Source organism: Pleurodeles waltl, chromosome 2_2 (assembly GCF_031143425.1).
Source record: "Pleurodeles waltl isolate 20211129_DDA chromosome 2_2, aPleWal1.hap1.20221129, whole genome shotgun sequence".
NCBI lineage: Eukaryota > Metazoa > Chordata > Amphibia > Caudata > Salamandridae > Pleurodeles > Pleurodeles waltl.
The window spans coordinates 1,150,294,185-1,150,308,130 of record NC_090439.1 but is presented as its reverse complement, the minus strand read 5'-3'; the positions used below and the strand labels follow the sequence as shown (position 1 = coordinate 1,150,308,130).

General features: G+C 42.3%; 1 protein-coding gene across 2 annotated transcripts in view; it reads left to right on the top strand.

Annotated features, from left to right (window-relative positions):
• The first annotated feature begins 8,898 nt into the window (after positions 1-8,898).
• Positions 8,899-13,946, top strand: part of LOC138282986 (secreted Ly-6/uPAR-related protein 1-like) — a 176,178-nt gene continuing 171,130 nt past the window's right edge. Inside the window, exon 1 of one of the 2 annotated variants that reach the window (XM_069221078.1) lies at positions 8,899-9,040. In XM_069221078.1, the coding sequence (XP_069077179.1) occupies positions 8,983-9,040 (58 nt within the window). In that variant the 5' untranslated portion in view covers positions 8,899-8,982. The remainder of the gene's footprint in view (positions 9,041-13,946) is intronic. The other variant, XM_069221077.1, reaches the window with a different exon arrangement.

Here is a 13,946-nt window from a genome sequence, read left to right as displayed (position 1 = left end):
CTTTCACTCGAAGGGAGATTCCTTCTTCTTTCCTGTGCTGACTGAAGACGGGCTGGCCTCAGAGGATGCACGACTGCTGAAATGTTACAGGAGCCGTGGAAACGATGTTGCAGGCGAAGTCTTCATCTCAGTTGCAGATTGTCAGGTCCTTGAGAGTCCAGATGCAGTTTCTTGGGTCAGAAGTCAAAGTAAGGGATGCAGAGGAATCCTGCTGGAATCTTGGAAGATGAATCTGCTGAACCACCCAAAGGAGAGACCCTAAATAGCCCTGAAAGGGGGATTGGTCACCTAGCTGGGTGACCATCTATCAGGAGGGGGCTCTGACATCAGCTGCCTGACTTCGCCACTCAGATGCTCCCAGTGGTCCCTGCCAATCATGAATTCAAGATAGCAAAGCACAGGGACCCTCTGGAGGAGCTCTGGGCACCACCCATGGGGTGGTGATGGACAGGGGAGCGGCCACTCCCTTTTTTCATTGTCCAGTTTTGTGCCAGAGCAGGACCGGTGTAGACTGGTTTGTGCACAGAGGGCACCAAATGTGCCCCTTAAAGCATACCAGTGGCTTTGGGAGGCTACCCCTCCCAAGTCCAGTAATGCCTATTTCCAAAGGCAGAGGGTGTAACACCCCTCTCGCAAAGGAAATACTTTGTTCTGCCTTCCTGAGCTTGAGCTGCTCAAGCAACAGGAAGTTAGAAATTTGTCTTTGAGGTGGCAGCAGCTGGGGCTGCCTGGAAAACCTTATACGGCTGTAGGAGCAATGCTGGACACACAGAAAATTGAGTCCCTGCACTCACTAAGTCCAGTAAAATGGGTTTGGAGTGTGTGGGGGTACCTCTGCTAGTGCAGGAATGCCCTCACACACAGGTACATGCACCCTGACCTCTGGGCTGAGAAGTCGTACTATAGGGGTGACTTATAGTGACCTGGTACAGTGACATATGGTGGAAACGGGTGTATGCAGCCGGTTCACGTAGGCTGCAATGGCAGAACCCTTTGCATGGGCTCCCTATGGGTGGCAGAATAACCCATAGGTATCCCCTGGAACCACAATGCCCTGGTTACCTAGATACCATATACTAGGGGCTTACATGCGGGCCCCAGTATGCCAATTGTGGGATGAATACAGAGTTTTGGGAGCATAGTCACTGGTGTCCTGGTTAGCAGGATCCCAGTGAACACAGTCAAACACACTGACATGAGGCAGAAAAAGGGGGCAACCATGCCAAGAAAGAGGGTACTTTCCTACAAATTGTATTTGTGGTTTATGTTAACAAGAATTAATGAGATTTTTTGCTTCAATTCTAAAAACATAAAGAATTGTGAAATAAAGGGCCTACTTGAGAAGTTTCATGTATTAGAAAATGTTTGTGAATGTTTTCTGCCTCAGCAGAATTCATACTTGTTCATTGTTCACACAGTGCTGACCTAATGTAATATTGCAATGCTAAAGAAATTGATTCTTCAAGCTTTCCTGTGAGAACCTTGTGCTGCAAAGTTTTGTTCTTACCATCAATACAAATGTATCTTTCATGCATGAGAAGCTACTGTTCCCAGGACGTGACAATGGTCCTACTGACGGAAGTTATGTTTTGCAACAAAAATGTCAACAGACAGAACTGGTAACGGGAGCGAGAGAAGAGGATCCAATCATGAACATGTGAAAGACTGTCGAAGCTTTATCACATATGGAAAGTTCAAACCTATTGGTTCTGACAAAAACGTCCTTGCGACTGACCAATGAAAAGCTTACTTCTAAGATTTCGAGACTGCTGTTTCTGAGAGAGCCGCCATTATCCTTTAGAGACGTTCTCTTGGAGAACTTTTATGTCCGGATGCTGTTGCTGTTTCTACTCTCTCTATTCATCTTATGCCCTTGCTGAATTGGTTTGCTTAGCTTAAGCTCATTCTCCCATGCCTAATGAAGGCCAGAAGGATACCACACTGATAAAGACGTTCTCTGCTTGCTTATCCATTTAGGAGAGGTATAACTAATATGCATTTGTCTTTATTGCAGATTTTATTCTTTTCTTTTAGGTACCAACGGCTATTTTTTTAGAGTCTTAGCTAGATGTTTTCTAAAATATATTTTTGTCTATTTTTATCATTTGCATGCTTTTCGAATTAGATGGTTAGTTAGCGTGTCACTGCCCAAATAAATGTTATTAACAAAGGATTGATTTTATTCATTTGTTGATTCTAAATGTATGCCATTCCCATTACTCGGTTCTTGTTGTTATTAATTTGTGCGGTAACTTGAATGTTTGATGATAAATGCGTTAGCTAAGTTGAGATTCTTCTGCCATTTTGGTCAGCCTGTGTGTTTGTATACGCTTATCAATTAGTATTGAGATTGATTTACGAGATATTGACATTGTTAACATAGGGAAATAAACTTTACTAAAGGTGTGGTTATTCATGGTCACATGGGCTATGGTGTGTAATATTTACTGACTCCTAACTGTTGATAATGATTTGTTGAAAATACTGTGCTGTTACTGTTTAGGTCATGAGTAAATTTAGTGCCCATGGTAAATCACTTATCGGAGACCAAAGGTCCATTTCACCTCTAATGAGTCCCCTCATCAATAAATTATCAAAGCCAAATAAGGCCAGATGCGCTCACAACAGCCCCAGTTGAAACTCTGTATGTTAGACTGATCGCACAGAAGAAGTCCGTGTCCTGACAGGAGGACACAAATCAAAACAGGAAGGAGCAAGACTGCAGGCCTTTTCTAGAAGTGCACCCTATGGTAGAAGTTGACCCTGGAACTCACCTTACCTGTCCCCATATAACAATGAAAAATTTCCTAGCTAACAAGAAGGAAAGTTACAATTCTATTAAGGACACGGAAGCGAGGATTATGCATTACTTTCTTCACTTTATTTGAACAGCATATTCAAAAGGAAACGTAATAAAGTCAAAAAAACACATGAAGACTACAAGTCCCATGAGTCCATTGTGTAGAGAATGCCACACTCCAATCACAGTACAGCACAACATATAAATATGAATGACGTCCCTTCCTGTTCCTCTTCTTCACTGGAGGAAGTTAAAGGTGAAAGTAGGTTAATCCAATCCTTGAGTATTGCCTGAGTAAGTGAAAATTATTATAATCATGTTATCTGATTCTTCATCACAATGATAAGTGTCGTCAGAGAAAAAACACAATGTTGTAGGCAAGATAAGAAAACATAAGAGAAGGACATGCACCAAATTAAATGCAAGGTATCATAAACAATTTTAAGCATGAATAGGATAACAATAATAGTTACTTACTTGTGGTAAAGCAAAGCGACAGTAGCCGGGCGGGAGAGGCTACGAAGATGAAAGCTTGGATGGGATAATCCTCGCCTCCGTGTCCTTAATAGAATTGAAACTTTCCTTTTCGTTAGCTAAGACATTTTTCATTCTATGTCAGGACCTGAGGCGAGGATTATGCATGTTCAAAGCTTACTGACAACTAGAGATGCAGGTTCTAGGATAGGTTTAAAATAGAACATTTTAAAGGTGGATTTGGAAGACCAATCCGCTGCATTCATAATATCTTCAAGCCTACCACCTACCTGAATGGCTTTAGATACTTGCCTCAACCATGATCCAACTAACCCATCTAGCAATAGTAGGAGATGAAACAGCTTTAATGGGTTTCTGCAAGGCAATAAGAAGTTGATTCTCACCTGCGGGTCTGACGTCTAAAGTCATGTCCTCATATGCCTTAATACAGTTTACAACACATCATTTTTGATGATCGGGAAAAGCGGGATAAGAAACCACTCTGATATTGGTTTTGGTTCTTCTAGATATAGTAAAAGTTACACCCTCCGGAGTAAAGGTTCTAGCTGAGAGATCTAGGGCTCTAACATCCGATACTCTTTTACAAGAAATACGACAGAGAAGGATCGCTAATTTAGCTGAAATTTGCTTATGAGATAGAAAATGGTTGTCATGCCAATGGGAGAGAAAATTTTAAATAACATTCACATCCCATAGACCCGAATACCTGGGTTCAGGGGGTTTAGAAAGGCGAATGCCCTTCATAAGTTTACAAACCCATGGATGTTCACTCACTCGTTTGTTGTTAATGGCAACATGTCCTGCTGAAGTGGCTGACCTAAAGGTGTTAATGGTACAATAAGCGAGGCCAGTGTGGGCAAGTTATGCTAAGAAATTTAAGATATACGTAAGTTGTGCCCCCAAGGGATAAATAGATTTCGTCATACACCAACGATTCCATCTGTTCCATGCCAGTCTGTATGTTTTGGTGGTACTAGAGGACCAGGCCTGTTGGATGAAGTCATTAGCTTCCTTAGAAAGGAGTCTGTTTTTCCAGCATCCCTGGAAATCCTCCATGCCATGAGGAGAAGATGGCCTTGGAGAACCAACTCGTGAGGAGATCCATGGTGATCGAGAAGGATTGAAGGGAATGACGGTAAGCGAATTGGAAGATTCCAAGACAGTTCCATGAGGGTCGGGAACCAAGCCTGAGATTTCCAAATCGGAGTCACTAGAATTAAGGGCGCCATTTGATGTCTTACCTGAGCTGCTACTCTGGGAATCATTATGAAGGGGGGAAAGGCATAGGGGAGGCTCTTTGACCAATCTTGGAGGAAAGCATCTATCGCTACTGCTCCCTGATCCGGTCTCCAGCTGACATATCTCGTCAGTTGGTGATTGAGACAGGACGCAAAAAGATCCAGATCGCAAGGACCCCATCTGTCCATCAGGGCTTGAAAAACCTGTGGATTTAATTTCCAATCAGTGCTGTCCATGAAGATTCTGGAGTTCCAATCTGCCACTATGTTCTTGGTCCCTGGAAGATAGTCTGCCACTACTGAGATCTGTTTTTTCAATAATGCCAGAAATCCTTCGCTATTTCGGAGAGGGCCCTGGAACAAGTGCCCCCAAGGCGATTTATATATTGAACAGCGGATATGTTGTCCATCCTCAGAAGAATGGAGCAGCACACTTTGTCCCTTGTGAGGCACTTGATTGCAAAAGATCCCGCCAGGAGTTCGAGACAATTGATATGGAGAGAGAGTTCCTCCTGTGACCATCTGCCTCCCATGGAGACTGTCCCACATCTGGCTCCCCATCCTAGATGACTGGCGTCCGATTCTACAGTCATGTCTGGGGCTGTGCCGAAAATCACTGTGCCATTCCAGGCTTCTATATGGTCTATCCACAATTGGAGCTCCATTCTGGCCTCTGGAGATAAAGAAATCATCACTGAATAAGTAAGACCCCTTCTGAGATTAGATGCTTTTAATCTCTGCAATGCACTATAGTGAAGAGGACCGGGAAAGATGGCTTGGATTGAAGAGGATAGGAGTCCCACAATCGTGGCTAATTGACAAAGTGAAATTCTGTCCCTTCTGCGGACCTTGCTGAGTTCTTTCCGAATCTTGGAAAGTTTGGATAATGGAAGGCTGAGAGACGCTGTGACAGAATCTATAAGGAAACCTAGAAATACTATTTTTCTGAGTTGGAATTAACTCCGATTTGGATTCGTTGATCACAAACCCCAGATTGTGAAGGAGAGCAATAGTTATGCTCAGATTGGATTTGAGCTGGGATAGGGACTGATCCATCATAAGAATATCGTCCAGGTAAATTATCATCCTTATTCCCCTGGTACAAAGAAATTCTACAACAGGTTTCATAAGTTTGGTGAAACACCAAGGGGCTCCGGAGAGGCCGAAAGGGAGAGTTTGTAACTCGTAAATCTGATCTTTCCATGAGAATTGAAGAAATCTCCGAAAATAGGGACTGAAAGGTAAGAATCCTTGAGATCCAGTCTGATCATCCAATAGTTTGGAAGTAGAATGTCCCTCAATAAATGAATGCCTTCCATTTTGAAGTGCCGATAAACTAGCCATTCATTGAAATCTCTCAAATTTATTACCGGACGAAAACCCTTTTCTTTCTTTTCCACTAGAAAAATGTTGCTTAAAAACCCTTTTGGATGAAGGGTTGATCTGCACATGGCTTTTTTGAATAGGAGATGCTGTACTTCCAGATCTATGAGGTTCATCTGGTGAGATGGGAAAACTAAAGGTCTGGGTCGAGAATGCTGAATTGGAGGACCATACAACTTTATATGAAAACCTCAAACTGTTTGAAGGATCCAAGGATCCCTTATAATCGTGTTCCAATTTTGAGCAAATCAGCGAAGCCGTCCCCCTGACTCTAGAGGGGAAGAAGGAAAATGCTTACCAGAAGCTCCTCCCAGTGCGTTAGGTCCTCCTCTGATGCGGTTGCCTTTGGCTTTGCCAGAACCTCGGGAGGGGTAGAATGTTCCTTGTCGACCATCATTCCAGCCGTTGTTCCTCTTTGAGTATCCTCTAGAGGTGCCTTGGTGGTAAAGGCGGCCGAAGGAGCGACCCCTTCCTCGTCCGGCCCCAGCAAAAACCTTAGCAGGAAAAATCTTTTTGATGGAAGTTTGAGCTTTGTCTAAAGCCAAAAAGGTTGTCACAAATGTACCCAGTTCCTTAATAAAAGGTTCCCCAAAGAGGTTTCCCTGGGCAATAGCTCCTGCCTCCGAAGTGGCTAACTCGCCCAATTTAGGATTGATTTTAATAAGCATGGATCTTCTGCGTTCTGCCGCAAGAGCACAGTTGGCGTTATGTAGGAGACAAATCGCTCTCTGAGCCCAACCGGCAATAATCTCAACTGAGAGGGGGTACCAGAATGTTTAGCTTGCTCTGCCAGCTGGATAATCTGCATAAGCGGTCCCACTACATCTAGGAGTTTCTCCTGGCAGTTTCTCCAAGATCTGTCTATACCCTTCTTAGGATCCTTCGTATATTTGCTAAAAAAGGTGCACAGTTTAGGGTCGATAATGGGAGTGAGAGCTACTTTGCCGTTAAAGAGGGTCTAGGACATTCTGCCCTAAGTTTAGCTCTGGCCTCTTTTTCTAAAGGCTGACAAATTTTGTCTGTCATATAATCTGCCACTTTAGTGTTAGGGACCCATTCAGAAGTCCTGGGATGGTAGATATCCAAAGGATTAAACATATCCGAATCCTCTTCAGGAGAGTCTGTGGAAACAGGGCTAGGACACCAAGGCCTACCCATTTCGTGATCCTCATCTGAGGATAGATCATCATCGGAATCACCCTTCCCTCCAAGTGGGAACCCAATAAAGGGTTTACATTTTTTGCGACTAAGTCGCTGGTTTCTCCGGAGTTATCTTCCTCCCAGAAGGGTACATTTTTAATGCACTCTTATGGAAGGTTTCGGTAAGCTTATCAAAACCTTCCAGGTGTCCCGCGTCACGCTTGGAGGCCTTTTTACCCACTGATCTAACCCCGCTAGGGCCCGGGTTAGGCTGAACTGGATCAGAAAAAAACCCTGGAATGCTCTTTGCGAGCTTCTCAACCTGCTCTCTAAGAGGTGCAGGCACATTTGAAATAGCGAAAGAGAGCGCTTGATTCACCTCTGGGGGAAGATGTTTGGGGAGGTCAATCTTGCTGTGCATCCTGAAAAGGAGCGGATTTATGACCAGCAGATTGGTCCATTATAAGGGTGAGAGCACCAAACTCAATAGGAGTATTGAAAAAAAATTTGGGGTAATTATCTATTCTCTTCTTTTTATTATTATTATTTTTTAAATTATATTTGAAAAAATTTAAAAATATATATGCACCCCAAATATATAAAGGGCAGCCCCCTCGCAGGTGCTCAAGGCAAGGAAAAAAAATAGGCAGAATATATAAATATTGCCACTAGATGGTGCTAATTGTTTATAAATGCCAAGCAGCAGTATAAAGGCAAGGGTTGGTTCAGGCAGTGAAACGCGTGACAGGAATTCAAAGAATATCCTGTCAGTGCCAAAACGCGTGTCGCGGTCAGCTGAGGCACTCCGTGGGAGCCGCCTCAGGCAAACAGCTGACGCACCTGACAGCTCGGGAGAGAGTGCGCGCACACGTCTCTGCTCGGCTGTGACAAAGATAATAAACAAAAAGAGCGCTCAGGTCTGAAGCCTACTGCGCGATATTAAGAAGTAATAAAACAGAATAAATGGAAAAAATCCCAAAAAATGTATATAATAATAAGAACTCGAGAGTTAAGAGAAACGGTAATGAGGAAATACTTAACTGACGAGCAGTGAAGAAAGAGGGACAGGAAGGGACGTCATTCATATTTATATGTTGTGCTGTACTGTGATTGGACTGTGGCATTCTCTACACAATGGACTCATGGGACTTGTAGTCTTTATGTGTTTTTTTACTTTATTACGTTTCCCTTTGAATTTGCTGTTCAAATAAAGTGAAGAAAGTAATGCATAATCTTCGCCTCCGGTCCTGACATAGAATTTAGGAAATTCAGAGATAAAGCTTTTCCTCTGCAGCAAATCTTGTCCCTTCCCAGTTATTTGCACTTTTACTTAAAATATCACCCCGAAACTTCACAACCTATAACTCAACTTTAAACACTTTTGACCTATGTATGATTTATATTTTGAAACAACGAGATGTTCCTCCTGGAATAAAAGCTTTTGCCAACAGCATAACCCCCCTTTCAATGACATTTGAGGCGGGATGTGCTCTATGTAGGTCTTCTCATAAAGTAACAAAAAGAGAAGTGCAGAATGGAACCGTGGGATCATCTGTGAATGTGGAAATCAGTGGTCAGGACTGCGTAGGCTGTATCCATAAATAAATATGCAGGGACCATTTCGGTTCTATACATCTCCACTTTGCATCTGTGTGAATGATGCGTTCTCCGACTTCTTCAAAACAAACCTCCCACTGAGTCACACCCCTAAAAGATATCGATTCATCATCGACGACATGCGTTGCAGCCCCATTCACTCCTCCTGCGGTGGGTGAACCAAATGCAAACAGTTCAAGTTAAAATGGCCCCTCTGAATTGGTATGTCCTGTTTATTTTCGCTACTTGGACTGAGTCTAGGCTGCCATTCTATTTAAAGCTTGAACGCACAACCTGCCCCCATTTGTGCAAATCCATCTTATTGAAGAAATGAAGGCGGTGGCGTTCCGTGGCACGCTGCTGCTGTCTGCCCTGCTTGTCGGAATAGGTAAGACTCCAGGGGGTCCTTACCTTACTGATGTACCTGGGTGGAGTTACACGTCGGGCGGTGAGATTCCTTTTTTATCGAAACGTCTGTCAGTTCTGCACGTTTACATTGATTTCGCACACACCTGCTCAAAAAAAAAAAAGTGAAATACGGGCGAATTATCATACCACGCAAGAATTCCTTGTACCGGGCTGAGAGGAATTCACGGATCGATGAATTCTTCTGACGTCCAGCAGTGTCAGCGGTCAGACAATGCATTATTTTACTGTAGTTATATTTATATGGTAAATGCATTGCCCGACCCTCACAGTGAACCTCAAAACAACTATGAGGCTTTTTCCCACCTGAGGATCGGCACTGATTCTACTACTCATGCAGAAAAATGGGCTAATTAACTATGCTTTGAAATTCACCCAAAGCCTCCAGCCACAAGAATCTCCCATGAATAAGAGCAGAGGAGAGAATGTTGGGCCAGCCTATCTATCTATCTATCTATCTATCTATCTATCTATCTATCTATCTATCTATCTATCTATCTATCTATCTATCTATCTATCTATCTGTCCAATATACATGTGTGTGTACAGCTAAATGATATATATGTTTATATGTATAAATATATATATGTCTGTATGTATATATATATATATATGTATATATATATATATATATATATATATCCAAGAAAGAAGTGACTCAAACAGATGATCTCATTAAAGAGCAAAAATATATATATATATATATCCTAGTGGCAGTCACCACTAAGTAGTTATAGTTAGGAACTAGTTTCTATAGAAAAAGTTTTTTTTGTTTTGCTAATAGTTTTGGCACCGTTTGATGAATCTTCACAGAATGTTCCAAGAAAATATGACGTTCACTTGAGCGTCTGTCTTGAAAGTTTTGGGGTGATCCATTAAGTGGGGGGCCGAGAAAAAGGGGGGGGTCCCAAAACACTTTTCCCCCATTCATTATTCCGTAGGGAATTTTGAACCAGTGGATGGAATTACACCATATTTGGCAGAAAGGTAGCTCTTGGTCTAGAAAGTCACCTTTTTGTTCTTTTGGTGTAAATCCATTCAGTATTTCTTGATAAATGAAAGAAAATACCAATTTGTATCTATAAGGAAGCCAGGGCTACACAAACCCTCCCAAACTCAAGCTGAGATCTGATTGGCTGCCAACACTTCAACAAGGAAGTGCTGGAAGCCATGTTGGGACTTGGCTTCAGCAAATATGCGTGCGAGGAAGACAGACGAAAACATTGCTTCTGCAATCAGGGAGCTGCTATTTAAAGGCAGTACAAAACCATATTTGCAGGAGCAGTGCAGGCTCACTAGAAGACGGGATCCAGTGGGATTGGGAGGGCCCTAAAAAGCCAGACGTAGCTGCCAAGGTTTCAGACTGCTTATGTGTGACGTTTCCATAATTTCATAATTTCTGTGTAATTATAAGTGATATTCAAGGACTATGAGCAGGGCCACTGGAATTATGTGGCATGAGAGGGCCAAATTATGTGGCAGGGTGTAGTAAATTATGTCACAAGAAAAGGCAAATTATACGGCATAATGCGGCACATTTTGTAACAGTACTACTTCATTAGTTCAACATTTTCAAACCAAGGACCTGATTATAAGTGTGGCAGTCCTTACAGGGGGAGGGCCTGGCCTTTGGCCAACCCCTTTGGCAAGGCGCAATGTTGGTTGGATTAACCCACAGTAATTAAAATAACTTTACATTTTAAAAAACAGAAATTCACTGAAAACACCAAGGGTTACAGGGCCATCATAGTTAGGAAACAGAATTTAAAAAACATAGAAATTCACTTAAAAACCAAAAGTTACAGGGCCTTATAGTTAGGTTCAGAATTTACTCGTAGATTACCATAGAAATTCAGCAATTATAGTTAGAGTTATTTAAAGTAACTACAACTCATGCCTTAAGGTACCTATAACTTGTGCCCTCGCCATGCACTGCTACTTACCCAAAATGACTCCAAAATGATTGAAGAAAAAACTGTGCATGGCGAGATCACGAGTTATAGTTACCTTAGGGCGCAAATGATAATTTATATAGTGTGTGTGTGTGTATATATATATATATATATATATATATATATATATATATATATATAGATAGGGAAGAGATACAAATATAGATAAAGTAATTTTGCTATGTAGCTCTGTAGTTTTGAACTACTGCCAGCTGGAGATCCTTTTGACCCATTACCATAGCTGCAAGGGCAATAAGTGACTTCTGGAGTGTCTAACCTTGGAGTGTCCAGTGGGTAAGTTTGTTTTCTCTGGCAACATGAAATTAGTAGCAAAAGTTAAGTGCGACTCACTCTATGAATTAGCTGCAGAAACTGAAACTCCTGTGAGGAAACAGATATTGACACCCAAGGATAATATTACTGTCTAGTCTTAGATTATCTCAGTGACTTAGCTTATCAGTGTTCAATGAAATAAAACATTTATTAGAAATAAGCTTGAATTTCATACACAGTAACCATGTGGCAGTGGCAATCTGTATACTTAATTCAGCTAAGTTTACCCATTATCCACTCTTGAATGTGTTTAACATACATAGGGCCGAATTTATTTTTTTGCACCCTGTGTACTTCCCTCACGCCACCATGTGTGTGCAGTATTTAAGATACGGAACACCATGGTGACAATTTGAACAATAACATCAAAGTTTTTGATGCTATTGGTGGTGCTTTGCTACACCAGTGTCAAAAATGTTCACGCTAGTGTAGCAAAGTGCAAGGAGGCCCATTGATTTAAATAGGGGTGTCATTTTGATGCCTGCTTTGAGCAGTCATTAAAGATGACAGAAAAAATGGTGCAGTGAAATCTTTTAACCCCTTCGCTGCCAGGCCTTTTCCCCCTCCTGTGCCGAGCCTTTTTTTGGCTATTTGGGGCACTTCGCGCTTAGTCCTTCATAACTTTTTGTTCACATAAGCTACCCACGCCAAATTTGCGTCCTTTTTTTCCAACATCCTAGGGATTCTAGAGGTACCCAGACTTTGTGGGTTCCCCAGAACGAGGCCAAGAAATTAGCCAAAATACAGTGAAAATTTCGTTTTTTTAAAAAAAATGGGAAAAAGGGGCTGCAGAAGAAGCCTTGTAGTTTTTTCCCTGAAAATAGCATCAACAAAGGGTTTGTGGTGCTACAATCACCAGCTTCCCAGCTTTTAGGAACAGGCAGACTTGAATCAGAAAACCCAATTTTTCAACAAAGTTTTGGCATTTTACTGGGTCATACCCCATTTTTACGATTTTTTGTGCTTTCAGCCTCCTTCCAGTCAGTGACAGAAATGGGCATGAAACCAATGCTGGATCCCAGATACTGCAACATTTCTGAAAAGTAGACAAAATTCTGAATTCAGCAAGGGGTAATTTGTGTAGATCCTACAAGGGTTTCCTACAGAAAATATCAACTGAAAAAAAATAATATTGAAATTGAGGTGAAAAAATCTGCAATGTTTCTCTACGTTTTACTCTGTAACTTTTTCCTGCAATGTCAGATTTTTGAAAGCAATATACCGTTACGTCTGCTGGACTCTTCTGGTTGCGGGATATACAGGGCTTGTAGGTTCATCAAGAACTCTAGGTAAGCAGAGCCAATAAATGACCTGCACCCTGCAGTGGGTTTCATTCTATACCGGGTATAAAGCAATTAATTTGCTGAAATATAAAGAGTAACAAATAGCTATCAAGAAAACCTTCGTATTTCCAAAATAGGCAGAAGATAAGGTGTTGAGGAGCAGTGGTTATTTGCACATCTCTGAATTCCGGGGTGCCCATACTAGCATGTGAATTACAGGGCATTTCTCAAATAGACGTCTTTTTTACACACTCTCTTATATTTGGAAGGAAAAACTGTAGAGAAAGACAAGGGGCAATAACACTTGTTTTGCTATTCTATGTTCCCCCAAGTCTCCCGATAAAAATGATACCTCACTTGTGTGGGTTGGCCTAGCGCCCGCAACAGGAAATGCCCCAAAACACAATGTGAACACATCCCATTTTTGGACAGAAAACAGAGGTGTTTTTTGCAAAGTGCCTACCTGTAGATTTTGGCCTCTAGCTCAGGTGGCAACAAGGGAAACCTACCAAACCTGTGCATTTTTGAAAACTAGAGACCTGGGGGAATCCACAATGGGATGACTTGTGGGGCTCTGACCAGGTTCTGTTACCCAGAATACTTTGCACACCTCAAAATTTGGCTAAAAAAACACATTTTCCTCACATTTCGGTGACAGAAAGTTCTGGAATCTGAGAGGAGCCACAAATTTCCTTCCACACAGCGTTCCCCCAAGTCTCCCGATCAAAATGGTACCTCAAGTGTGTGGGTAGGCCTAGCGCCCACAAAAGGAAATGGCCCAAAACACAACATAGAGACATCACATTTTTTCACAGAAAACAGTGCCTACCTGTGGATTTTGGCCTCTAGCTCAGCCGTCATCTGGGGAAACCTAGCAAACCAGCACATTTCTGAAAACTAGACACCTAGGGGAATTAAAGATGGGGTGACTTGTGGGGCTCGGACCAGGTTCTGTTACCCAGAATCCTTTGCAAACCTCAAAATTTGGCCCAAAAAACACTTTTTCCTCTCATTTGGGTGACAGAAAGTTCTGGAATCCGAGAGGAGCCCAAATGTCCTTCCACCCAGCGTTCCCCCAAGTCTCCCGATAAAAATGGTACCTCACTTGTGTGGGTGGGCCTAGCGCCCACAAAAGGAAATGGCCCAAAACACAACGTGGACACATCACATTTTTTCACAGAAAACAGAGGTGTTTTTTGCAAAGTGCCTACCTGTGGATTTTGGCCTCTAGCTCAGCCGGCCCCAGGGGGGGCAGAAATAGCCTAAAATAAATGTGACCCCCCCACCTCCCTGGGGAGCG